Below are 24531 nucleotides of genomic sequence, written 5' to 3'. Positions count from 1 at the left end.
GGTCCTAGGCAACAGATGCACTTCTTGTGGACATATGAATTTGGGATCTTATGCCAAAAAGAAGTGCATCATCTGAATCCCGTGGGTTTGTCGGCCATAGTAAAACGCTGAACCTAACACCACAACAAAAGCACTACAATAACAACATCAACAGGAATATTATACTTTAGAAAATAACTCAAAGTATAAAGGTTTTAATTTTACTTTTTTTTTTTTGTGCCAAAGGCACAAAAGGGCAAGAAAGAAAAGCTCTAATAGTCCCCAACACCTTCGAGATCTAATGATAGGAAGGGGAAGAAAAACAGAAAACTACTACATAATAGATATTTATGTATTTAGAGAACATTTTTTGAAAAAACTTCTCAACCACTAACAGTCCTGTGACATCTGGAACCATGTCTGTATATAAGGCATGGCAAACGAGATCTGGGGAGTTAGAGAAGGTGTGACGTATTATGTGAACAGGGAGATGCTTGAGACTCAGACATTAAATCTAAAAAAAAGTGGCTGAGTTACATCTGATGTCAGATCAGTGACCCATCAGTGAGGAAGAAAGAAAAGTTGTGTAAAATCTTACCATAACCATATATGTCCTTCTCTTCCATGTTGCAGTATTCATCACATATGGGTTTTCTCCTCTTGCTACCTGAACGTCCGGCCAGTATACAAAAGTTTTCAGTCACTGTATGGTGCATGGGACATCTGATGTGGCTAGTGGAACATGGGTCATAAAAATGATGTCTGCGCGCACCAGCCCTCAGCACTGTAAGCCCCAGTTGGAACCAGTCTTAGCAAGGGAAAATGCCAGTCCTGTGCCATCCGGAAAGAGAAATGCAGCATAACAGGAGGGGGAAGGAGAGTGGGAAGGAATACTGCAACATGGAAGAGGAGGACATCTATAGTTATGGCAAGTTTTTACACAACTTTCCTATAGCCTTCTATTCACATGTTGCAGTATTCATCACATATGGGTGAGTGCCAAAGCTCACTGTGAAGAAAGGGGTGGGGGGATCTAGAGCCGGTCTCCAGGAATCCATGAAGGACAGCCTGGGCAAATCCTGCCCTGGCTCTGGAAATATGGTCTAACTTGTAATGTTTGGTGAAGGTGTGCACTGATGACCAAGTGGCTGCTTCAAGAATATTACATGTATCCAAACCCCTGAAGGCTCCTGAGGAGGCCATTGCCCTGGTGGAGTGTGCTTTAACAATACCTTGTAGAGATTTCCCATGGTATTTGTGGCAGAAGGTGACAGCTTTGGAAATCCAGGTTGAAATAGTTTGTTTGGTTATTGCCTTCCCTAGGGTCCTGGGTTGGAAGGAGACAAACAGCTGATCAGCCTGTCTGACAGACTTGGTTTTGTGCAGATAAAATCTAAGCTGTCTGTGCACATCCTGAGAATGGAGTACTCTCTCACTGTCTCCTTGTGGGTTAGGGAAGAAGGTTGGCAGTGGATGGCCTGATTTACGGAAAGGTCATTCACCATCTTGGGCGTGAAGGAAGAGAAGGAAGGGTTAGTTCTAACAGTAACCCTGCCCATGTGGAATACCAGGAAAGGAGGGATAGCCATGAGGGATTGTAGCTCGGACACTCTTCTGGCTGAGGTGAAGGCCACGAGTAGAACAGTTTTCCATGTACAGTGACTTAGGGAAACTTTGCCCACTGGCTCGAATGGAGAAGGCGGAAACTTTTCCAAATCACAGTTGAGGTCCCATGGGGATGGAGATGGCTTCCTGGGAAGGGGGGGGGTGTCAGGTGAAGGACCCCTTTAAGGAATAACGTATCTGGTAGTCTGAAAGTTAGTGGGGGGATCCAGAGGGAGACATGCTGAAATGGCAGACAAGTGAGCTTTAATGGATAAGTAGGCCAATCCTGTCTGCAGTAGTTCAGACCGGTAAGACAGTACTAGAGGGGTGTGGCTTGCAAGCGGGTCCAACTGTCTTTTGAGACACCATATAGAAAATCTCTTCCACTTAGATAGGTAGGATTTTCTTGTGTTTGGTTTCCTGGCCTCCTGCAGGACAGTGAGCACGTCCTCATTGTAAAGGTGTCTGAAAGGGATCAGAATCGTATCAGCCACAGTGTGAGGTGCAGCAATTGGCACCGTGGGTGTATCTGGAATCCCTTGTGCTGTGTGAGAAGGTCCATTCTGAGGAGTAACGTGTTGACTGGCCTTGGATAACAAAGAGTAGGGGAAACCAATGCTGTTCTTGGCCAATACAGAGTCACCAACAAGATTTTTGGTCTGTCCTGCTGGACCTTCAGCAGGATCTTTTTGTATAAGTGGGAAGGGGGAAATGCATAGAGAAACTTCCCCTTCCAAGAGATTGAGAAGGCATCTATTGTCATTGCCTGAGGGTGTGGGAGTCTGGTGCAGAAGAGAGGAAGTTGCCTGTTGATGGAGGAGGCAAACAGGTCTATTTGAGGTGTATCCCAGCAGTGGACCAGGTCCAGGAAGACATCCCTGTGAAGCATCCATCTGTGGTTCTTTACTAAGGATCTGCTGAGGGCGTCTGCCTGGGAGTTCTGTTGTGAAGGAATGTAAACCACCTGCAGAGTAACTCCCTGGGAGGTGGCCAGTTCTCATACCAGGAGAGCTAGTCTGCAAAGCGAGTAAAGATCCCCCCCCCCCCGTTTGTTGAGATACCACAGCACTGTGGTATTGTTTGTAAAGATCTTTACTGGACCTTGTTGTAGATTGGAAGGCTCGCAGGGCCAGGAGTATTGCCCCTCATCTCTTGGATATTGATGTGTTCTTTTTGTGTGATCCTGGCCACAGTCCCTGCACTTTCAGATAGCCCAGAGTTGCTCTCTAGCCCAAGTCTGAGGCATCTGTGTGCATGATCTGTTTGGGATGAGGTGGTTGGAGGGGAAGACCTGGATTGAGGTTCACTTGCTTCAGCCACCACTGGATTTCTAGTTTGAAGCAGGGTAGGAGGGGAACCCTGTATTCCAAGGGGTGGGAGTGCTGGGTCCAAACTGACCTTAGGTACTACTGCAACTTCCTCATATGGAGTCTTGCTAATAGTAACATGGGGATAGTGGCTGCCATGTAGCCCAGGAGCCTGAGGTACTGCCTTGCTGTCAATTCTGTTGTCTGGAGGACCAGAAAGTAAGTGTTTTGTTAAGCTTTCCACCATTTATGGGGGGGGGCTTTCATGATGTCTGTGCGAATCTTGCACCCCAGGAAGACAATGTCTTGGGAAGGATCCAGGTAGGATTTTGGGAAGCTGATTTGAAATCCCAGGGACTGTAGATGGGAAATGGCAAGGTGTATGTGTTGCAGGAGGGTCTCCTTGCAATCTGCTTGCATGAGCAGGTCGTCCAGATAAGGGAATATCCAGATTCCTTTTGTCCTGCAAAAGGCAGTAACTGGGACCAGACATTTGGTGAATACTCTGGGTGCTGTGGAAAACCCAAAGGGCAAGGCAGAGAATTGAAAGTAAGAAGGGCCCACAGAAAACCTCAGGTATTTCCTAAAATTGGGCCTTATGAGGATGTGAAGGTAGGCATCCTTTATATCTAGGGTGGCCATGAGCCCTTGGGGAAGGAGGAGAGGAAAAAGAGTTGGTAAAGTCAACATTCTGAAAGTAGGAACCTGAAAAAAAAGATGCTGAGTAGAGAGAGAGGTCCAGAATTGGTCTCCAAGGAGCATCTTTTCTGTGCACTAGGAAAATCCTGGAGTAGAAACCTCTTCCTTTTGCAGCCTTGCACCATCAGAGTTTCTGGTACAGGCTGCAATAAGTGTAGCTGTTGTTTTGGAGGTTGTAGTATACCCCTTCGCTTTGGAGGCATAAGTCAGGTCAAAAAATACCAGTTTTGTATTATGGAAAGAACCCATTTGTCTGAGGTGATGGATGTCCACACTGGAAGACAGTGAGAGAGATGCACCGAGAGAGGGAGGGAGGGGGTGGAGGTTTTAAGGTTGGCAGGTAATCAGACACTACCTGCCCTGTCTTGAAAGGGCTGCCTCTGGCTTGGGGAGGGTGAAGCTCTGGCAGGAGTGGGTTGCTTCCTAGATGGTTTTCTAGGGCTTGTGGGAGCAGCAGGACAAGAGTGCTTTCTAATAAACTGTTTTTGCTGGATAATTCCTCTGGAGTTTTGGAATAGGAGAGACTAGCAGGTGTTTTAAACCCTGCATCACTTTTCTCTTCTGCTGTAGTGACTTAAATTAATCAGCCACTTTTATTGTCTAGAGGGGCATCAACTAGTTTTGCTCTAAAGTTGTCTGGTACGGGATGGAGGCATAGCCAGGAATACCTTCTCAAAGCAAATATTGATGCTGCTGACCTGGCTGAGGCCTCAGCAGCATCATAACTGCACTTTATGGAGTGCCTGGTAACCTGGGAAGTGACAGCAAGAAGGGAAGATAGTGATGCTTTGGCAGCAAAATCTGGGGAATCAGACAATTCCTTAGAGATTTTCTCTAGAAGGGATAAAGCATATTTAGCCATGTGTGTCTGGTAGTTAGTAGCCCTGAAGACCATAGTAGGAGAGGTGCAAATTTTCTTACCCAGTCATTCCATGGTTTTGCGGTCTTTGTCAGCATGAAGAATGGTAGTGGTAGGTAGTAGTTTAGATGCCTTATCCATGGAGATGGAAATGGTGGCAGGGTCTGCTGGAGGACGCTTAAGAAACTTAGCAGTCTCATAGACTTTATAAAATCTGTCTGGTCTGCGTGGAGCAACGGGTTGTGAGTCAGGGTTCAAGGATGCTGAACAGAAGGCATCCAGGAAGCCAGGCAGAATAGGAAGAACAGTAGTAGGAGTTGGGGAATCCATCTGAATGGGATAATACCTTTTTTGAACTTCAGTCATTTCAGAAGATTCCCATTTAAAATGTTCCTTCATCTTGGTAATAGTTTCCTCAAAGGTCAAATCCTCAGCTTGGGAGTCAAGATCACAACATCAACAGCCACACATAGCAACACTAAACCCACATATGCACAGGCCCTTACAATTATCAACAAAAACCTCCGAAGCTGAAACGCAAACAAACACCAGTCAAAACCAAAGTGACACATAGCTCACAACACCAGTGTGCCACCCAACAACAGTCTCTAAGGCAAGACAATGTACCCAACACTTTAGTCATGGGTGACTCTATAGTCAGGCACACTGATGTCCCACTCACCAGGCTGAACAAGGAGAAAGTTACAGCCAGCTGCCTGTCGGGTGCCAGGAAACGCCACATAACGCATGCACTCAAGTCACTCCACAACAAGTACAAATACAACTCTGTCATTGTCCATGTTGGAGTGAATGAATTAAGACGTACCTCCCTGGACTACATGAAAAGGGACATGGAAGAGTTCTCGGATCATGTGGCCCAGGCAGGTATGACCTTAACCCAGAGTAGCATCCTGCCTTCACCCAGAATGATACCACAGTATAAGGACAAAATGATTGACTTCAACAACTGGCTAAGCTTCTGGTGTCATTAAAAGGGGATCCAGTATCTGTCTGCCTGGGACGACATGATCAACAAACCACAATGCTTTGCCAGAGATGGTCTGCACCTGTCACCCCTGGGATTCAGGTTACTGGCTAAAGCTCTTGCCACCCCCTATAGTGCTTTTTTTAGGCAAGGTTCAAAGGATAAAACCACCACTGTAACAGATACAAGCATGCAAAATCTGAAGGTAACGCTACTCAATGCTAGAAGTCTAAACCTCAAAATGCACTCTCTCGAGGCACTCCTGAAAATGGAGAACATCGATATCTGTGCAGTAACTGAGACCTGGTTCAAGGCTCCAAAGAGCACACCTGCAATACCAGGCTAGAACTCTTACCACAATTTTCGGCCACCAAACCAAGACCGAAACACTAAAGGTGGAGGAGTGTCCATATTCACCAAGGATATTCACACCTAAAGGCTAGTTCCCCAACACAATGCATCTGAAATTCTCTAGGTGCAACTAACACTAGGTAAGACTGCAATCCAAATTGTAGCTTGCTACAGATCCCCCACCATGCCCCAAGATTCTCACTACACCTTTCTAAACATACTGGAAAATATTAAGATACAACCAAACATCCTAATACTGGGTGATTTCAACTACCCTGCCATTGACTGGGAAAACTACTCTGGTACCAACACCTTTTCCCAACAGTTCTTGGAATTCATAAATTCCAATGCCCTGAATCAACTAATCCATTGTGCAACCAGGGGCTCCAATATCCTAGACCTGGTCAATACCAACATGGGAGATAAATGCTCCACACCAGTGGTCACCTCCTCATTGGTCAGGTCTGACCATAAGCAAATCACCCTTGACATCCACATCCCACCCCCACCCCACCCCCAAGTAAGGAAACCTCAGTAAAAAACTTCTCCAAAGCCAACTTCATGCTACTCAAGTCAAAAGTGACAAACTTCATGCCACCCATGCAAACGGGAGCTGAATGTTCAATGCTGAATCCTACATTAAGGCACTGTACGAGCACATCCACTCGTGCATGAATCGTGCCATCCCAAATAGAACCAAGATGTTCTCCTCCAAAAAAAGGAAGCCAATCTGGTGGTCCCCTGCCATAAACAAACTATGCAACAGAAGGAAGAAATTGTTGCAGAAAAGAGGAAAATCCCAGGATGCAAAAACTCCCTTACCAGCTTCAGTAAGAAGCTGAGATCCCGAATAAAATCCTTCAAAGCTAGTTATGAAAATAAAATTGCCAAAGATTCCAAAGACAACCACAAGGCATTCTGTAGTTATGTCAAGAATCTAAATGGCAATGCTCAGGTCTGCTCTGAGCTACAACAGAATGGCATTAAATATACTGATCCCAAGGATATTGCCAACATCCTGGCAGATCGATTTAGTGCCGACTTCATCCCCCTCTCACCCCCTAAAGGGCCCATCTCAACACCAACATATTGCCAAATTCTGGTAATCATGACCACAGAGGTAGAAACCACACACTCCAAAGCTAAGAATACAGCATCCATGGGACCAGATGACATCCCGGGCTGTGTACTACATGAGCTACAAAATGAACTGGCACCTCACCTAAGTGTCATGTTTAATCATAGCCTCACCTCAGGCTTCGTGCCCACTGAGTGGTGCGCAGCTACAGTTATCCCACTCCACAAGGGGTGATCCACCTTGGATCCCGGGAACTATCGTCCCATCAGTCTGACGAGCCTGATCTGCAAGGGCATGGAACACATTATCATGGAACTTATAAACAAAGACACTGACAATCTTCAAAGACTGGACCCCACGCAGTTTGGGTTCGTGAAGGGCCGATCTTTGATTCGAAGAATGACTTCTTCGAATCAGTCTCCAGAGCTGTGGACAAGGGTAAGCCGGTCCATACAGCCTATATGGACCCCGCCAAGGCCTTCGACACCATCCACCACTCTGGAATCACAGATAAACTAACTAAGCTGGGCATAAATCCCTACGTCACTCGATGTGTTGCCAACTGGCTTACTGACAGAACCCAGACTGTAAAAGTAGCAGACTCCAAATCCAGCTCCAGACACATGACAAGGGGAGTACCTCAGGGTTCAGTCCCGGGACCGCTCTTGTCTGGCATCTACTTCTCTGAAGTACAGACCAATACTAAGGGACTCTGGCTAACAAAGTTCACAGATGACTGCAAACTGGGAGGCATTATTGAATCCTCAAATGATGTGGATATTCTACAAAAGGGCCTTAAAGAAATAGACGCTTGGTGCCATAGTCATGGGCTCAAGCTTAATGCCAAGAAATGTATAGTTATCCCTTTTGGGAAAAAACATGTACCCACATAGGTGGCAATACACTAAACACCAAAAGTGTGATGACAGACTTAGGGACACAGGTGGACAGTGGTCTCACCTTCGATAACCACATCGCCACAACAATCAGGAAATCCTTCTATGTGGCACACCTCATCACTAAGGGCTTTTCATCCAGAAAAAAGGAGGTCATTGTCCCACTGTACTCATCCCTCATTAGACCCATTATAGAGTACAACACCCCATTTGGTATGTACCTCACAAGACATCTACAACAGCTGGAAAGGCCACAGAAATACCTCACTAAAAGAATCACAGGCCTAAAGCAGATGCCCTACGCTAATCGTCTAAAAAAACTCCCACTATACTCTGTCGCATATAGTCTACTCAAAGCCAATCTCTGTTTAACATACAAGGCCATGTCAAACCCTGAGATATTGGACATGCTCCACTTAAAGAAATCCCAATCCCTCAGAGCCACACACTCCAGAGATCTAAACCTTGTCATCACAATGAACAAAACATGCTGGTGGAATAGGTTCCTGACCCAGAGACTCCCCATACTCTGAAATAGACTATCCATACATGTCAAGCAGAGTGCCTCCTTGGCCCTCTTCAAAAGGAACCTTGACAATTGGATGGGAGATAGGAAATTCACCCCGGGGATCATGTCAGTCGCCCTGCTAGACAGGGGTCCAGGGAAGTAAATATTGTGGGAAGAAATATCCAGGGAATTGTTATGGCTAGGTTTGTATAGGCCCTAGGGCCAATAGCCTAGTACCAACCTATGAACCTATGAACGGACTCTTCATCTGGGGAGCTGAACCTCAAGGGAGAAGAAAGCTGAGAAGTATAACGGAGTGATTCTTCAGATGAAGAATCAGAAAATTCCTCCTCTTCCCTTAGAGAGGGATCTGTTGTTTGAGGCCTTGGGCTCCATATAGGAGGAGGGATGGTCGAAGTCCTTGTAGTGGTAGGCTGTAGCGCCATGAAGGCATTAAACTTTGGCTGAAAGCCTGTCAGTCCGGCATGCTTTCAGTAGTAGGTGAAATGTGTTTTCTTTTTTCCTTCCTTTTGAGAGGCCTCTGAAGGGAGGCATCTGAAGGGAGGAAGGCCTGGAATCGGGCACATGTAATCAGAGGGATCCGATGGACCTACCGAAATTGCTGATACCCCCCCCCCCAGATGTCAGAAACAGACATCGGAAAAGCTTCTACGGATGTGCCCTCTGCACAGCACTGTGCTGATTCCGTGGAGGTACCCTGCTGTATTCGAGGCGGCGGAGCCCGAATCCTCAACCAGGCCAACGTCGGCCACAGGCTGCGAGTCAGACCCAAGAGGCACAGTGGTAGGCCTGATGGTCTTGGCTTTCTTTTTCAGTGGTTCGGCAAAGTACATTGGCGGAACCGTCCATACCTAAGGCTAATTGCTTTAAACACTGATTTTCCAGATAAAGGTTGAGTGCATGCAGACGGCTGTGCAAAGTTTTGGGCACAAATGCCTGACAAATGGACCAGGCCCTGTAGTCATGCAACTGAGCTAAACAAAAAAAGACACTGTTCATGGTTGTCTCTATGGGGTATCGGAGGGCCGCACTTACACTTGCCCTTTCTAGATGACATGAACAAGTATTAAGATAAAGAAAATGACTGATAAGGTTCCTCAACAAGGCACTTATCTATCTTCTTTGAGATCCGATAGCTGGGATGGCAGGAGCACCTGACATTCGACTGATGGCTGAGAAGTTCTGAGGGCTGGTGAGTGCAGACGTTACTTTTATGGCCCAAGTTCCACTAGCCATGTCAGACATCCCACTCACCATATAGTGACTGAAAACGTTTGGATATTAGATGGACGTTCGGGTAGCAAGAGGAGTAAATCCACATGTGATGAATACTGCAACATGTGAATAGAAGGACAGTGAAAAGGCCAACATCAGATCAATACATGCAGAACACTACAAAGGAGGATGGGGAGTGAGGTTTAAGGGAAGGTAGGAACAAAGCAACATATGTAACGGAGTGAATGAAAATTGTTAAAAAGAAAGCATATATAATACTACAAGACAATAACAATGGATATTGTTAATACAGTTTCTTTTTATTGGTGTTTACAATCACATGTTACAAGTGAATCATTCAATGGCTCCTTTAACATTAAGGAAACTTCCCCTATTCTTAAAAGAGTGCCTCACTCTTCACAACTTTAAAAGCAACTGATTTATTTTATTTTGTTTTGTATTTATTTTTACATTTGCTAACTGGGAAGCACAATGGGTCAGAAGTCTCTTTTCAAGCATGACCTAAGACAAACAGGAAAACAGACTATATTAAACCAAATGGTACATAACTAAGATAGTAATGTATTTGTAACAACTGAGAAGGAGATGTAATACATTTTTGGGCATGAATAAGTAACAAATGAAAAACACAGTAGTAAATAAGGTACAACAGAAAGTGATACAGGAATGCAGTCCTCTTCCTAGGACATGTAATGACATAAAGAACCAGCCTTTAGTCTACATCTAGGAATGGGCAAGCTCACTCTGGTACATGGAGTCTGCAAGGCTCTGGGGGGGGGGGGGGGGCGCGCAACAAACAAAGCTTCTAGAAAGCCATTAGCTATAACTTTTAATGAAAATATAATGTTAGTTATCTACATTCAATTCACTTCACTGTACTTTCTGTAAATATGTACTTCATTTTATATTCACTTGCATCACTAAAGGCTACTTAATGTTTGCTTTTACTGCCTCTGGAACGGGCAATAAATGAAGTAAGACCCTTCTGGATCGGTCCACCATACTGGTGAACAAACTTGATAAATAAATATGGAAAGGTGAGATATGCAGTAGAGTGATTTAAGTCCAAATGCCATGGAGAATACCCCTTTTGCTTACCCTGTCCAATGGGGTCTATATCAGAACATCGAAGCATTAAAACTACGAATGTTTTGATATCGAACACTATTCAGTGAACACTAAGAATAGCGAAGGTGCAGAACAGCGAATTCTTTCCTTGGGAAAGAATTCGGCTGGCTATTTCTGTGGCTTCGCTATTCTTAGCGCTGTGGTGGAAAGTTACAGGTTGGGCTCAGGTAAGTGTGTGATTGTACGTTAGGGTTAGGGGAGGGTTAAGTGAGTTACAGTTAGGTCGCGGGTTAGGCGTGTGTGCGATAGTGACAGTCTTTAGGGTTAGGGGCGGTTTAAGTGAGTTAGGGCAAGGGCGTGGGTTAGACGAGTGTGCGATAGTGATGGACCTTAGGGTTAGAGTTTGGGTTAAGGTAAGTGGGTATATAGTAGTGTATGTTTAGTTTAGTGTAGTGTTAGATGGAGGAATTTAAGTGTATGTCTGTGGTTGCTGTTTGTTTGATGTGCTTGTGTTGTGTGTATGTGTTTCGGAGCAGCAAATTTTTTCCATGGGAAAAATTTGCTGTTCTGAATGTTTGACATTTTCATGTTTAGATGTTTTGGGGCTGATGAAATAGCATTCACTATTTTCATCTATTGATAACGTGATATAAACGTGTCCAATGCCTTACACTGATTATCAAGTGGTATGGTGATGATCCTGGGATCTATGCTGGACAGAACAGAAGAGCACAGGAATCTGCCACAAGATACTTAATCTAATCTCACTCCTGTCTGCTTGGGGTCTGCTGATGGTATCCTCCTTCCTGACACTACAATCTAGATGTCTTCAAACTAAAGAAATAACATCATTATGTGTAGCTTCATGATGTTTTGTTTGTTTGTGTCTTTCGGCTTTTCCCAGTTAGGGGTCGCCACGGCGGAACTCCGGTCCGCTAATGATTGGTAGTGGATTTCATGATGTTAATGACTCAGAACTCATTTTCCTTCTTACCAAGATATTAATTCCAATGTTGTTTTTTTTTTGTGTGCGTGTGTGTGTGTGTGTGGTGGGTCAGGTAAGGGAGCCACAAGCCAGACCTTAAAGGATGTCATCAACTCACAGTCTCTCTCACAAAAGTGGTCATCAATGGGGTGGGAGGGAAAGGAGTCATCCTTATTGGTCTATGAAATTAAAGCCTATGGATCCTTTCAATCCTCTTCCCAAGGTACACATGAAAATGAAGAAACAGCCTTTACCCTGCATATGGGATGGCTGGACCCAGTCCTGACAAAAGCAAGTAGGAGTAAAGTATGTAAAAGATGAGGACTGAAGTGAGACAACAGGACTACTATGCCCAGAGAAGTGTTAGCTGGAGCCTGTATGAGGTTGGACAGACATTAATTTCTTTTATTTTTTAACGTATATAATTGCAGTTATCACTTGCTGACTGTTTTGGGAATGCATGTTTGTTTTTCTTATGTGTTTTTTTCTTGAGCCAAGTCCGAAATTGGTCTGTCTGGATTACTGTTCTGCCTTGGTGCACATTTACAAGGCCAACAAAATGTAAAACAGCAGCCAAATGTCTACCATTTGAGCCTATCCTTCCAGCCCTGTTGGTATAGGAATACAGAGTGGGCTTTTCTTAACCTGGGCCAGTCAGCATGCTGGATCTGAGGAGAGGCCTGTGGAGAACAGTCCTTTAACCCAAATCCAACTACCAAGCCTGTGCCAGACAACTTGAGGGACTATGCAACAGACATGGGCCAGCTGCAAGCATAACTTGGCCACACAAGTGTGAGGGGAGATGGTATGGATGCTCTGGTATGCATTCCCCAATGTGGCTTATGCAGGTACTCCTCTTCCACACCTCTTGTTGTCTGAAGAAAATAGGTAAAGGTTCAATACCTCCCCAATCTAGTCAACGGGGAGATGGCAGCATACAAGGGCCAAGAGACTGCCCCAAAAAGAGAACTTAACTAGTGGAGCGGACATCTGGCCTCATACTCCTTTATATTTTCTAAATACTCTGGCACAAACTTAGGATAAATTAAGAGACCAACCCCATGATCCTTGCATTTGATACACACACAGTCATCCAAATTGGAAGACCTTACATAGCTCTCTCTCCACCTCCAAGTAGGTATGATGAATCTAACAGACTTGTAGTAAAGCCTGAAATAATGCTCATTGCCAACGCAATAAAAAGACTGCTTTGGTGTACACACATACAAATATTCCAAGCACAGGCATTAACGCCCTTCTAGCCTTCCAATATACCAAAACACTTGTTCCCATAATGTGTGTCCAGGCTATTCTTAAAAATATCTAAACTAGCACTTGCCTTAATTTAATTTGATAATCTGTTCCATGCATCAGCTGCTCTCTCAGAGAACCAATTAGTACACCTCTCATTCTATACAATCTTCTACATAGGCTGTCTGATGATTCTCTACTACTTTTTGACAACCCCAAATATTCCCATAGATTGTTGTCTCTAAATGCCCTATATACCCGAATAAGAGCTCCTCTTACATTATCTACAAGAGACATAGTACAAGTTTAGATATTTCAGTCTTTTATAAAAACTTAAATTTTCACATGCATGGATGCCCTTGGTATATTTCTGTTGTACTCTTTCCAGTTTACTCATGCTTGTTTTCTTATAAGATTTCTGTATTGTTATTCCATATTCAAGTCTGGGTTTAATGTAACTAACAAACAACTTCATTTCTGATTTCCTACACTTTATAAATTGTACTACACAACCTATAATTGTAAAATTAACATTAACCAATTGGTTGATACGATTAGAAAAACTCAAAGCTGGATCTACCCTTAAATGAAACTACAGTTTCAATCAGTGCGTGCTGTATTAAATACTCACCTTTCAATTTATGTCACCCAAATCTCATATGCTTAGTTTTTGATGTATTTATTAGCATATTATTCTCCTGTGTCCAAATGGTCAATACACTCAAGTTATTTTGCAGATATGCCTTATCTGTAACACATTTAATCAGTTTACCTAATTTCAGGTCACCTGCATATAGACTAAAGAACACCTCAGATGAAAAAGACAGGTCTGAACGATACAATCTAAATAAATAAGAGCCTACCTAGGTCAGAGCCCTATGGGACACCCTGACTGTAACCAACAATTTCACTTTTCCAATTGCTGCATGATAGTGTGGCTTCGGGTGCACATTCTGGCAGCCATAGGAAGAGTTACAGTTTCTGCTTGTTAAGTAAGAAACATAGGCACTTTTGATAAGTGCTGGGCTCCAATTCCAAACTGTACAAGTAGTAGAAAAGAACACAGTACAGCAGGCAATGGATACATTTTCCCAATCAGGTGCAAGAAACCATGGCATGTGCAAGCAACACAAATATGCACCCTTGAGCACTGTTAGCAAGACAGAAAAAAATACTAACAAGCTGAGGTGGGCAGAAGAGCTAATCTCAATGGTTACCCAATGCAGACAGCCCCAAAGTCAGATTTGTTATTTACAAGCATGTTCTAGCATAAGAAAAAGCTTCATGCTACCTAGGGAGTGCTTAGAGAGAAATTATAACTGAAGGTTAGATAACAGTGCTGGTAAAAGAGTGCATGCCATTGTGGTAAGCATAAGTGAAGGCTATGCTGATTGGGAAGTTTGCACTAGTTGCAGAGATACTATAACTAGGATTAAGGAACATCTACAACTACTCACTACAAAATACTGTCAAATGTGCTCAAGCAAGCAAGCTTTCTCCATGTGAAGGTGAGGTTCTCAAAATGTAATGCATCTTGGACCTGGCCCAGTAAATGTCTTTAATTGAAAGGGATCCTCATATGTGCTGGTCAGTAGAGTTCCACTGCCCTGGTGGAGACAACCTGATGACGAAATCCCTCAGATAAGGAACAAGGCATCATTCCTGCATCTGGCAATCAGTATTATGCCTGTAAGCAGCACAAACAGTCTCCATGTTGATGTAAATTGGGATGCAAAATCAGTTACTCAGGATATGGTTTCCAAGTCATTACGGACCCTCAGCACTGCATCTTTCATGACACAAGTAACAAAACAAATGACTGGCTGGCTCACAGACAGCATCCAAGAAGTCAGGATTGGTGAGACCATCTCCACTAAGAGACTGGTCACCAGTGGAGTACTCCAGGGATCCATGCATAGGCCCTCTCCTGTCTGGCATCTAGTTCTCAGAAGTCAAGGCTAATGTTCATGGCCTCTGGCTCACCAAGTTCACAAATGACTGTAAATTAAGAGCTATTACTGACTTCCCCAAGACACCAACATCTTGCAAGAGGGTTTAACATAGACAAATATCTGATGCTAAAGCCATGGCCTACAACACAACGCTAAAGAGTGCATTATAATGTCTTTTGGGAAGCTGTCAAAACAAGTTAATTACTTCATCAATAAAACACTCTAAGCGTCAACCCAGTAGTAAGGGATCTAGAAACATATGTAGACAGCGATCTGGCCATTGATCAACGCATAGCAAAGATAATAAAAAGATCATACTATGTCCCCCAAGTTATACTTAAGCGTATGGCATCCAGGTCCAAGGAAATTGTAATATCACTCTACTCAGCCCTTATTACAGAATCTTGCAACAGCTGGATTGCCCACAAAGGTTTGTAAACAGAAGAATTCAAGACATGAATGCCCTTGTCCTACACTGATTGCCTAAAAGCTCCGTTGTCATATTCAGTTCCTACAGGCTGCTGAGAGGAGATCTTTGCCTGGCTTACAGGGCTTCCACAGACTTGGTCTTGACAGATCTGTTGCACATGCACAAAACAAACAGCACCAGAAACACCAGATCCAGGGATCTGAACTTTGTGAAAAATAAAATGTGCTGGAGGAACAGAAATGTGTCCCAAAGGATCCCCACACTATGGAATAGGCTCCCCATCCATGAGTTCATCCCTGTCCCTATTCAAATAAAACCTTGACAACTGGAGAGGAAATCGTAAATTTAACCCCCCAAGTCTGGCCCCCTATGTTTCTTAAGGACAGAGGCAGTCAATAAGAACAGTTCAAAACTAACACCCCCCCCACACAAATCCTTAGCTACCTCCCTACTAACATGCCCCCTGTACAGACACCCATGATGCGTGGGCACCCAAATGGTTTAGGGTGCATGGCTAGGCTTGCAAGGATCCTAGTGGTTATTAGCCTAGTAACAACATATGAATGTCCAGCTGCTAACTTCTTGCCAGTAGAGGAAGCATTTGGTAACAGGATGCATGCCATTACAGAAAAGGTAAACAGAGGACAGCCAAGCACAGATGTCTGGTCTTTTAACACTGTAATACTCTACTCAAGTTCATGTTATGCCATATTGAACTACTGAATCAACAATGTTATTTTGACTGCTGTTCTTTCCCTCTACAGATGGAACTAGTAATAGGTCATTGTGGTGAGCCAGATCAGATTTCACCTGGCAGTAATTCTCCCTAATTGTTGCCATTAGAGGTGGTTGCGTCAATATTTCACAACCACAGAGGCACTTCATTTGTCTGGTAGGCTTTAATATGGGATTTCCTGGACATGCATTTTCCTCAGACGACTTCAGGGAGGAAATCCTAAAAGTGTGAGCAGAAAAGGAAAATGCAGAAACTCTGGTAATGAGCATACCTCTCCACCCAAACAAGAAACCAGTGTAAGCTATGGGGAAGTGGTTCTTGTAAGCAGAATACATCCCTCTAATGTCTTTGACCTCCCTCTCTTCCTCCAAACTTAATCCACTAAAGCCTGTTTCTCTCCCTATGCTTTCTCTAATAGCTCCTTCCTAGCCTTCTTTCGACTTCCTTCCGATGTGTCTAAGTGTTTCAGTACAGTCACATTTTTTTTTTTTTTTTTTTTTTTTAAGTATTTTGTATTTTTACGTATATTATGCAGTTATTACTTTTTGACTGTTTCTGGAATACATGTTTGTATGTCCTACACATTTTTCCCAAGCTTTCAGATCAGTGCTCTACAGCAGTCAACAAATCTAAATAAAAAATAAAATAAAACAAATATGATACAGGTAATGAGATTTCCTTACTAGGTGAAGTGTGCCACAAAGAGATCTCACAGGCTATGCCCACTTTAAGTCCTAGCGGAGATAACAGTTTTCATCCATTGAAAAATTAGGGCTCAGCCAAATGTGGATGGAGAAGGAAATTTAGAAATACATTTGACTTGAACTTAGTATTTACTCCATTTAGCTGATGCAAAGCCATACCTCCATCCGAGCCATTGTCTGCATATGTAGAGGGTGGTCTTGAATGAACTTCCCAAACACAAAGCGTTTGCTGGCATACTCTCGAGCCAACGTGACAATTCTACAATAAAAAAAAGATAAATACATTGCAAAATGTAAAACACCTGCACCTCCCTTTCTATAAGTACATTCTAATTGTGTATTACAGCAGCTATTTTTTATAACATGATTACATTTGTTTCTCACTTCCAGCAAAACTCTACAGTCCTACTAGTGTCTCTTCATTACAATGGTATGAAAGAGAGGCTATGCTTCACTTACCCAGAGTTCCTATGTTAAATCTAAAAGACCAAAAGACTGGTGAAAAGCGGTCCAGGGGCAAGAACAAGAAAACTATGACTATACTACTTTTTTTTTTTTGTTTTTACTATCACAGTAAGTGTGCATGCATATGACATCAGGAAGACATGTGTGCATCATATAAATAAGGTTCTGATGAAATCTACTAGATGTGGATGAAAGCGCTTAACTGATTTTATTATGCTTTAAATAAAAGACTATTTTTACATTCAGTTCCTGACTGGGCTTTGTTGGGACTGTGATACTGTTTTTACAGCGATAGTCTTGCTTGTTTTACATCATATAAATATGGCTTCAGTCTTGCTGTCTAGGATGTGACAGATGGTACCCAAGAAAAAAAATTGCAGTGGATCCCCTTAAAAAGGGAGCAGTCTACTGCACACTTCTCTCATGTTACGCTTTCCTGAGGCATGCTTATTTCTAAATACATGTCAGCAAGTGCTGCAACATCACCTCTTCATAGCAGATGCAGCTGAAATCGAGTTATGCACTCTTGTGATGGTCAGCATGTTAGCAATTGATGCCACACCTCGACCCTCATCTGAGATCTAAAAGGAAAACAGAACAACAGTTTAGATTCTTTACATTGTGATTAATAAATAAACATAAATCTAAAGGGTAAAAAGGCAACATTTAAAGACAAAATAAATGCACTTTCTAATGGTTTGTATTTGCCTCCCACAACTGACTTACTGTTATTTGTGAATGTGCTCAGCTAAATTCACAAGATACAACTTTTCAGTTTCAAAGATAGCCTGGAAGCTGTGGTCTGGTCAAGTAACTTCCTCAGAGATGCAAAGTTTGCAAACAGCTGTACCAAGCAAACTTAACTGCTGCTCTGTTTGCCATGTGATACAACTTAAGCACACTCCACCAGCTTTTTTCCTCATCTAAAGTATCCTATCACCCAAGCAACATAATCAACCTGGTATACTATGTGCAGTTCCACATGTACAACAGATGAAAGATCACCATTTCATGTGCCTGACAGACCCACTTATCTTTGCCCTTGAGCACATCTTGGTCCATTGGCTGCGAATTATACAGAAACACATGCAGATGCCAAAGAAAGAAGATTTTTGGTCCATCAAGTTTCCAGAGTTTTGTACTTACTCATATGAAGCAGCCCTACCCTTCAAACACCCATTTTGACTTGCTATTGTCGCCTTAAAAACCTTCTCCAAATTCTTGCTTCACCATGTCCTCCAGTAACATATCCCAGGGTCTTGTCAACCACTAGAAGAAATAACATTTTCTGATATCTTTCTTAGCCATCCTGCCACCAGGTTGCTACCCATTCTCCTGTCATCACCTCCGTGCTGCTTACTTAGATTTATAAATTCAACCATGCCAATTAGGTACATCTATAATGCACTTCAACTTACATGTCTTTAATCCAGTGTACACATACCCACTGCACTGGACCTTTCCATATACTATATCAGGTTCTTACAGTGAGGTCAAAGGACCTGACTCCAAAGAAGTTCATCCGTCTATACAGAAGGCTGACTGTAACAGAGGGGGCCCTCCTTAATGTGTCCTATTTATATTTGTTTACCAGGCTAGATGACAGATTACAATTGACCAAATTCAGAAATGCACAATCAGCCTAAGAGAAACAGGTATGAAAGTACAAAATGTTTTTCTATTAAGGTACCCTCTGCTGACTATCAGCTGCCACCAGCTCTTCTCAGTGTTTCCCAAGACTACTAGACCCTCTTTAACCTCCCCTTGACTCTACCCAAGTAACATCTGTGGCCAGAGAACAGCTCAAGGACTCTTGTGCAGCATTATACAGTTACTGATAAGTACACCCTAACCCACCAACCTGCAGCAGCCTAGCAACCTCTGCTATAGCTACCTTTGGGAGTTACATGCATGGTACAGTGCATATGCAACTTCCTAAGTTGCACATCACTTATACTGCAGGGCTAGCCTCAATCTTCATGCTGTTGTTGCAGTATATCAGTCTGCCTCCTTCCCCTAGAATGGGAAGCTGATGTCGTATGCTCACTGCCACCCTTCCCCACTCTGTTCCTTTAGTTACTATGCTGCTAGTTGAATATGGGTTAACTGGGGCACAGTCATGGCATCATCTCTTTGCACCACAAAATTCTTGAGTAAAAATGGCAGAATAAAGCAAAAGGTATATACAATATTGCAGTATATACACTGAGAACACAGTTCACCTATACAGACTAGAAATAATTTCTTAAAATAACAGCAGACATCAGTAAAAGGCAAGAAAGCCTATATAAAATATGAGGGGTGGAGGAAAAGCAGGAAGGAAGTGTGTGTGTGAACTTTTGTATACGGTGCATCATTGGGTGTGGGGGGGGGGGGCAAAATCTTAACAGCGTAATGTGAATGGTTCATCATGTAACTCTATCACAACTGGACAGTTTTCCTGATGTATAGGACACATGCTCTTAGTGTTGGCACACGCCGTGATTTCATATGTAGATTACATAGGTGTGACTGGCTCATAAGCCCTCAAGTTTACCCCACGTATATTTATTGCAAATCAAATAAAGATTTTACATCTAAAATTTTAACAGGTAATATATAAGTAAGTATTTGCCCACATTACAGGAAATTTCAACACAAGGCTGGAAGTAGTGTCTGCCTAAGCAGAGGGAGACAGTAGGAAGATAGCAGTGATGCACTAATGAGGGTCCCTTCTTAGATCAACTAATACTCTAGAACACATTTGCACTTCAGGTGCAGCTAACATTGGGTAAGACAGCAATTCAGGTCAGAGCCTGCTATAGGTCCCCAACCATGTCCCAAGACTCACACTCCACGTTCCTAAAAACCCTGGAGAATATTAGGATCCAACCTAACACTCTCATACCGGGGGACTTCAACTACTCCTCCATTAACTGGGAAAACTACTCATGCACCAATACACTTGTCAAATGTTTCCTAGAATTAATTAATTTTAATGCCCTGGACCAGCTCGTTCTTACTCACTAGAAGTAGCAACATCCTTGACCTGGTCATTACTAACATGGGCGACCGTTGCTCTATACCAAGTCAACTCCTCCCTGGTTAGATCCAACCACAAATTAATCACCTTGGAAATCCACACCCCACCTCCCGCAAAGGTAACCACCATGAAAAACTTCTCCAAATCTAACTTTGGGCTCCTAAAAAGAAAAGTGGCTAACTTCACGGCACCCATGCAAATGGAGAATAGTTGTATGACCGCCGAATCATACACCAATGCACTGTACGAACACATACACAAATGCATGGATCTCGCCATACCCAATAGAACCAAGATGCTCTCCTCAAAAAAAAGGAAGCCAATCTGGTGGTCCCCTGCCATAAACAAACTACAACAGAAGAAAGAAACTGATTGGAATAAGGTGAAGTCCCAAGACTGGAAAAACTCCCTTATCAGCCTCAATAAAAAGCTGAGATTCCTCATCAAATCCTCTAAAGCTAGCTATGAAAACAGAAATGGAGCAGATAGTAGAGACAACCACAAGGCCTTCTATAGTTATCTAAAGAATCTCCACTGTAATAACCAGATTTACTATGAGCTACTGCACAATGGTACCTTCTACACCGAGCCAACAGACATTGCCAGTATACTGGCCGACAGATTCGGAGCCAACTTTACCACTCTCCCCCCCAAAGGACCAATCACAATACCAGTAGATTGCCAGGCACCTAGTATTACTGCTGCACAGGTTAAAACAGCACTGTCCAAGGCCAAGAATACAGCTTCTATGGGACCTGACAATATCCCTGGCTGTGTTCTACATGAACTACAGAGTGAACTGGCACCACACCTGTGTGCCCTGTTCAATCACAGCCTCACCTCAAGCTTTGTCCCTACCGAATGGCGCACTGCTTCAGTCATCCCTCTCCACAAAGGAGAAGTGACTACAGACCCTGGGAACTATCGCCCCATTAGCCTGACGACTCTGACATGCCAAGCTATGGAACGCATCATCATGGACCTAATAAACAAGGATATAGGGAATCTCCAAACTCTGGATCCCAGACAGTTTGGTTTTGTGAAGGGTAGATTATGCCTGCTCAACCTGGTCAACTTCTTTGAGTCGGTCACCAGAGCTGTGGATGAAGGAAAGGTGGTTCATACAGCCTACCTTGATCTGGCCAAGGCCTTTGATACCATTCCCCACTCAGGAATCATAGAAAAACTCACTAAGCTAGGCATCAACCTCTATATCACTAGGTGGGTTGCAAACTGGCTCAAACATAAAACGCACACTGTGAAAGTACCTCACTGCCAAGCAGTCAGAAGTGGAGTCCCACAGGGTTCGGTCCTGGGTCCTCTCCTGTTTGGTATCTACTTCTCTGAAGTCCAGGCCAACACGAAGGAACTCTGGCTGACAAAGTTCGCAGATGACTGCAAGTTGAGAGCTATTATTAACTCCCCAAGTGATGTTGACATCCTGCAGAAAGGCCTCAATGAGAACGACGACTGGTGTCAGAACCATGGCCTTAAGCTCAATGCCAAAAAATGTGCCGTCATCCTCTTTGGGGAAAAACTCGGTTCTCATGAGTTACCACACCGATGGTAGTCCACTGAACATAGAAGGTATTATAAAACATCTGGAAACACATGTTGGCAGCAACCTCTCTTTTGACCACCACATTGCCACTGTGGCCAGAAAGTCCTTTTATGTGGCACATCTCAATTACTAAGGGTTTTGCATCCAGGAAGAAAGAGGTCATTGTCTCCCTCTACTCTTCCCTCATTAGGCCAATGATCGAGTACAATGCCCCATTTGGCATGTACCTCACTAGACACCTACAACAACTGGAGAGGCCGCAAAAGTACCTCACAAAGAGGATCCTAGGCCTTAAACAGTTGTCCTATATGGAAAGACTCAAAAAACTCCAACTATTCTCTGTCTCATATCACCTACTTAGAGGCAATCTCTGCTTGACTTACAAAGCCATGTCTGACCCAGGTCTGTTAGAAATGTTACATCTAAAGAAATCCCAATCCCTCCGCACCACACGCTCCAGAGACCTCAGCCTCATTACCACAATCAACAGTACATGCTGGAGGGACAGGTTCATAACCCAGAGACTACCCATGCTATGGAATAGATTTCCCATACATGTCAAACAGATCACCTCACTGGCCCTCTTCAACAGAAATATTGATGAGTGGATGGTAAATAGAAAATTCCCCCCTGGGATCACTCCAGTGGCTCTACTCAACAGAGGCACTGGGAACTAATGTCGGGTGGCACAATGTCAGGGTAATCCTATGGTCTAGGCTTGTAAAGGCTCCAGGGCCATTCGCCTAGTAGACACCTATGAACCTATATTTAACACCAAGAAATCTCTTTGATAGGCCTGTGACTGGGCCAAATCCAAAGCAGTAAATTAACTAGGGTGAAAGAAAGCAGAGGACAGCTAAAAGTGCTAAGGAAGAAACCAAGGATAGCCAAAAGGCCAAGGATTACATGACTGAGTCAGGAAATAAAACAGTACCAAAGGAGACCCAACTCCTGCAGTCATGTTTGAGGCATTAATTCTTGGTGAAGCATAAATACAGAATTAAGTTGCCACAGTGGAGATGTCTACAATGAAGAATTCCAAAAGCAAGCACTGGAAGAAGCCACAATCTCTAGTGAAGTGGGTTTTGACTGCAACATTTTCCACTTGGTAGCAAACCATGTGAAGGTAAAAGATAGCAAGGCAGACAAACATGGAAAGGGATTACTTGAAGAGACAGTTAGCCTTTCCCTTCCATAAAGTAAAGATAAACAGTTGTTTAGCTTTCCTAAATCCATGCACCCACTTCACACCTAGCCCTGTGGTGCAGATGAATACAGCCATAAGTGTGACCCAGCTGACTCAAGTTTAGGTAGGGATTCAGTAACTCGAAATACCAGATGAAGGAAATGGCAACTGAGCACTTTATGAAGTGGCTTGCTAGTGGCTAAATTGCTCCCAAGCAAACCTCTCAACACCAAAAATCTGAACAAGGCGAAAAAGAATGGGGGGACAAAGTCCCACAAATAGGTATAAATTTTAAATACTTCTCTTATAAACTTAGAAAGTTGCCAGAATAATAAGTCTTATGCTACCATGCATTTTCTGGGTCTATATTAGATCACCAAACGCTTAAAAAAGCGAATGGTGATTAATTGACCCTATGTAAGCAAAAGCTTACAATTTCGAACGGTCAGAACAGCGATTTGTTTTCCTAGGGGAAAAAAATAAATAAATAAAAAATCGCTGTTCCTAAAAAAAGACACTTTAAACATTACATTAATTGGGGGCTTCGCCCCCACACCCCCCTACTACAGTGCTGAAAATGGCAAAGTAACGAAGCGGCCAAGTGAATTCTTTCCCAGGGAAGGAATTCGCTTAAAAGCCACTTTGATACTTTGCCGTTTCAGGCTTTTGAGTTTGACCAAGACGCATTCGAAAGAATGCGTCTTCGGTCTTCTAATAGGGAACCCATTTTCATAGGGATACGAAGTCTGAAACTCAAATGCCTGTCATTTAGTGAATTTAATCCTCACGGATTTACCACAAAATCCAGAAAACCGCATATTTTATGTGGAACAGATCAAAAATATGAATAAAAAATCTGGACAATTGACAGGTATGCTCCCAAGTTAAGCGGGAGCTTGAACAGCAAACAGAGCTAACAGGATGGTGTGGGTTGGGTACTCAATTGTTAATGATGACAGCTCTTGGGAGATATGACCACGAGCATAACTACATCTAGGAAGCGTACATGAGGTCTAAAAAGTAATGAGGATGCTCAAGTCAACAACTGGGGGGGGGTGTTGGGACTTTGAGATTAGGGTCATAATAGAAATGCTTTCCAACAAGCAATAGTCACTGTGACAGAAGGTTGCAAGAAAGAGCATTGTCACAAGAGGGTATGACGTCAGAAGCACAAATATAAGGATGCCCTCCCATGACAACTGGACAGAAGAAAGTACAGTTTTGTACCTACCATAAATGTAGATGTTCGAGTGCTAATACAGCTGCAGTAATCACAGATGGGTTCTCTGCCGTCAGGCGGGTCCTCGGTCGGCCGAATTCCAAAGTCTAGGTCCGGCGTCGGTTGCTGTCGCTTTCTTTCCTGACGTCAGTGCGACAGGGGTATATAAAACACAGCCAACGCCATTTTCTTCAGTCTTTCTTGCCCCAGATGTCAGGTGCCCCCAGAAGGAAGGCAATACATAAATTATATATATATATATATTCATGCAATGCAATATAATCAAAAATCAGTAGTTGCAAGCAAATATACCATAGAAGGATAACCCAATCAGGTTGTATGAGGAGGGATTAGCCACTAGGCCTTTACCAAGAGGGGAAGGAGGGAGGGAAACCTGTACTGCAGCTGTATTAGCACTCGAACATCTA

At 43.3% G+C, this 24531-nt stretch overlaps 1 protein-coding gene across 1 annotated transcript in view; it reads right to left on the bottom strand.

Moving 5' to 3' along the window:
* Positions 1 to 24531, bottom strand: part of LOC122799363 (acyl-CoA dehydrogenase family member 11-like) — a 2063282-nt gene that overhangs the window by 1141162 nt on the left and 897589 nt on the right. Inside the window, exons 7-8 of the mRNA XM_044068366.1 lie at positions 17602 to 17696; positions 16810 to 16909 (exon numbers count right to left, since the gene is read on the bottom strand). Of these exons, the coding sequence (XP_043924301.1) occupies positions 16810 to 16909; positions 17602 to 17696 (195 nt within the window). The remainder of the gene's footprint in view (positions 1 to 16809; positions 16910 to 17601; positions 17697 to 24531) is intronic.

Source organism: Protopterus annectens, chromosome 4.part0 (assembly GCF_019279795.1).
Source record: "Protopterus annectens isolate FY-2018-M chromosome 4.part0, PAN1.0, whole genome shotgun sequence".
NCBI lineage: Eukaryota > Metazoa > Chordata > Ceratodontiformes > Protopteridae > Protopterus > Protopterus annectens.
This window is presented reverse-complemented; position numbering and strand designations above follow the sequence as displayed.